Raw genomic sequence first — 3924 nt, forward strand, 5'->3', positions numbered from 1 at the left:
TATATATATATATATATTATATTCAATTTTCAATTTCCAAAAATATCTTTTCTTATTAAATATCTTTCTAAATTCTAATTTTCAATTTTCAAAAATATCTTTTTTTTTATCACATATCTTCCCAAATTCCAATCTTAAAAATATCTTTACATCAATTTAATAAATAGAACCACGATATGGAATACAATCCTTCACATCAATTTCATTCTTGAATTTTAGCCACTCAAACAAATGGAAAATTGATCCGTCTCCGCTAACATTCATAACGACCTACCTTGTTAACAAACGAGCCACCCCATTACAAAATCAGAAACTAAAAGATAGTGGACATTTTCCAACCAAGCATGAATCTCATCTAAAATTCTTTCGATAGAAAAGTTACACGAATCTTTAGAACAAATGACCTTAATTAAAGTTTGGGAATTAGATTCAACTCATATATTATTGTAGTCCAAATCTAAAGTCATTTGAAGTTCACATAGTAAAGCTAAAGCTTTTCCGACCAATTCACAATTCCTTCACGAAAATAAGCTACGGTCTTCATCATGTTTTATTGCAAATGACCCCATTTTTTAAGAATCAACATTTATAACAATGGATTTTTTTAAAAATGTGTTAAAAAAAAAAGTAAGTATAGAGTCATAGTGCACCTAATGATTGTTCTACAAAATTGGACAAACATCAAAATGTAGATAAGGTGTAGCGTATTCATTTACTTAGTTCCTTATTATCACTTAGACTAAAATATTTAAATATGATAGAATTTACTAATTGTGACGTGTAGAATTATATGGTTGGACAATTTAATAAAACGAAAAAGGTTAATACTAAGACCAAACAGTATTAAATATTAATTTACTAATTTAGAGGGAAAACTCGATGAAGGCGAGGGAGTCTCCATGGAATGGCAATGGCCTACTTCAATCTTCTTTTACAGAAATGTTCTTCCTTCTCCCACATCAAGCAACTCCAGGCAAACCTTATCATCAATGGCGATTTTCACTTCTCTTCCTCTCGCACTAAGCTTCTCGAGCTCTGCGCCGTTTCCTCATGCGGCGACCTTTCCTATGCCCTCCATATTTTCCGCTATATCCGTTACCCTTCGACCAACGATTGGAACGCCATTATTCGCGGCACTGCCCTGAGCTCCGATCCCGCGAATGCCGTTGTCTGGTACAGGGCAATGGCTGCGTCAAATGGGCCTCACAGAATTGATGCCCTCACATGCTCTTTTGCCCTCAAAGCCTGTGCCCGCGCTTTGGCTTGTTCTGAAGCGATCCAATTACATTCGCAGCTTCTACGATTTGGGTTCAACGCTGATGTTCTCCTGCAGACTACATTGCTTGACGTGTATGCGAAGGTTGGGGATCTCGATCTTGCCCAGAAACTGTTCGACGAAATGCCGCGACCAGATATTGCTTCGTGGAACGCGTTGATTTCTGGGTTTGCTCAGGGGAGTCGGCCAGCTGATGCTATAATGATGTTCAAGAGGATGAAGGAAGGTGGAAATTTGAGACCCAATGCAGTGACTGTTCAAGGTGCCCTGTTGGCCTGTTCACAATTGGGTACTTTGAAAGAAGGGGAAAATGTTCATAAATATATTGTAGAGGAGAAGTTAGATATGAATGTGCAGGTTTGTAATGTCGTTATTGACATGTATGCTAAATGTGGATCTATGGATAAAGCTTATTGGGTGTTCGAGAACATGAGGTGTGACAAAAGTTTGATCACATGGAATACAATGATAATGGCCTTTGCAATGCATGGCGACGGGTACGAAGCATTGGATCTTTTTAAAAAGTTGGGTCGATCTGGAATGTCCCCTGATGCCGTATCATATCTAGCTGTGCTATGCGCCTGCAACCATGCTGGGCTTGTAGAGGATGGGCTTAAGCTGTTCAATTTAATGGCACAAAGGGGGTTGGAGCCAAATATAAAGCATTATGGATCCATGGTTGATTTATTCGGTCGAGCGGGGCGTCTCAAAGAAGCTTATGACATTGTAAATTCACTGCCTTTCCCTAACATGGTACTCTGGCAAACATTGCTTGGTGCTTGCAGGACATATGGGGATGTGGAAATGGCAGAACTGGCATCAGGTAAGCTAGTAGAGATGGGATTTATTAGCTGTGGGGATTTTGTTTTATTATCGAATGTGTATGCTGCCCGTCAGAGATGGGATGATGTTGGGAGAGTTAGGGACGCTATGAGAATAAGGGATGTGAAGAAGACACCAGGATTTAGTTACATAGAAATAAAAGGTAAGATGTACAAATTTGTATATGGTGATCAAAGCCACTCGAGTTGCCGTGAGATTTATGCTAAGCTTGATGAGATCAATTTGAGGATCAAAGCCTATGGATATTCAGCTGATACGAGCAATGTATTGCATGATATTGGTGATGAGGACAAGGAGAATGCACTGTGTTATCACAGTGAGAAGCTTGCCGTGGCTTTTGGATTGACTTGTACTGAAGAAGGGATCCCAATTCAAGTAATTAAGAATTTAAGGATTTGTGGGGATTGTCATGTTGTTATTAAACTAATATCTAAGATTTATAATCGAGAAATCGTTGTAAGAGACAGAACTCGATTTCATCGATTTAAAGAAGGTTTGTGTTCTTGCAAAGATTATTGGTGATACTTATTCACTCCATAATTCTACAATTGAGATGAAGCTCTCTTGCAAAATGTCCCATGACTCTGGCGTAGGAACATATTCTTTCATCGAGTCGAAGTCTAAGGGGCAGCAAAAGTTTCAACTTAGAGGTTTGAACTCAAAACCTTGGATGTGTCTCCAAACATCCCTAACTCTTACACCAAGATTCTCTTGGAGAGTAGAACAACGGCTATCTTTCTTGGAAAAATGAAATACCATTTTTGGGAGGAGGGAGTGAGATCTTTACTCAAATGCCTTCTATGATGCATCACCTCTTGGTTATATGTTCATTAGACTAGTTTAATGTAGGACGACCATTTCTGGCTGCAAGGTCTTTTAGGCATGAAGTGAGTGCACTTCAAAATGGTATCAGGCCCGTCTTATTCTATCTTTAATGCTTCCAAAGCTCCAAAATCTAGTTCGAAAAGTATGCATGTTAACCTTGCACTTGCAGGGCTGTTATTGTTGTTGCTTAATCACTTTGATGATGACAGCAAAAGTGAAAAAATTGAAGAGGCGGGTAGCATTTCCAGAAATCTAACCAATGCCAAGGGTAATCATGCTAACATTACTTAAGATTCATAACTCCTTTCTTACCGAAAAGAACACAATTCTATATTTCTGTTGGATTCCCTGTTTACTTTCTTGCTTGGATTGGATGGATCAAGCTATGTGACACTGTGGAACCTACTTATTCTAAATATTTAGACCCTAGATCTGGCGGATGGGGCTAGTTGAGACAGAGGAAGAAAGAAGCAGCTGAAAAATATTGAATTTCAAACTGGGATCAATCTCTTTCATTAGAATCTCATCCAGAAAATGGAAATGGACAAGTACAATGTGTACTGAATCTGGTAAGTCCTTATTCATTAAGTTTGAATCCTGACTGGGAACAGTCGATCTAAAGATGAAATTGAGGGTTAGTTGATTATTTAGGCTTCAGAACCATTCTGTTTTTATTAAAAACTTATTAATAGTTAGCTTATAGAATCCACTTTTATCTATACTTAGCTTTTCTCTTCTGTTTTTTTTTTAAATATTAGCTAACAGACAACAAAAACAAGTTTTTTATTTTTTACAAGACTTCAAATTTATTTATCATTTAACACAATGACTGTTAGACTATAATAGAAGGGGGAAAAAAGTATTTAAGTATAATGTACAAAATCTAACAAATACTTGATAGGTTGTTTGTATTAAATATGGAGGCGGAGGGAAATCTATGGCTAATTGAAGGGAAAATAAGAAATTCTTTCACACATAAT

At 37.3% G+C, this 3924-nt stretch overlaps 1 protein-coding gene across 1 annotated transcript; it reads left to right on the forward strand.

Annotated features, from left to right (window-relative positions):
* Window positions 1–794: 794 nt before the first annotated feature.
* On the forward strand, window positions 795–3663 carry LOC103496566 (pentatricopeptide repeat-containing protein At1g34160). Its single transcript, XM_008458474.3, has 2 exons — window positions 795–3212; window positions 3368–3663. The coding sequence occupies exon 1, from the start codon at window positions 905–907 to the stop codon at window positions 2639–2641; it is 1737 nt and encodes a 578-aa protein (XP_008456696.2). The 5' UTR covers window positions 795–904; the 3' UTR covers window positions 2642–3212; window positions 3368–3663.
* The last annotated feature ends 261 nt before the right edge of the window (window positions 3664–3924 follow it).

This window comes from Cucumis melo, chromosome 3 (genome assembly GCF_025177605.1).
Source record: "Cucumis melo cultivar AY chromosome 3, USDA_Cmelo_AY_1.0, whole genome shotgun sequence".
Taxonomy (NCBI): Eukaryota; Viridiplantae; Streptophyta; class Magnoliopsida; order Cucurbitales; family Cucurbitaceae; genus Cucumis; species Cucumis melo.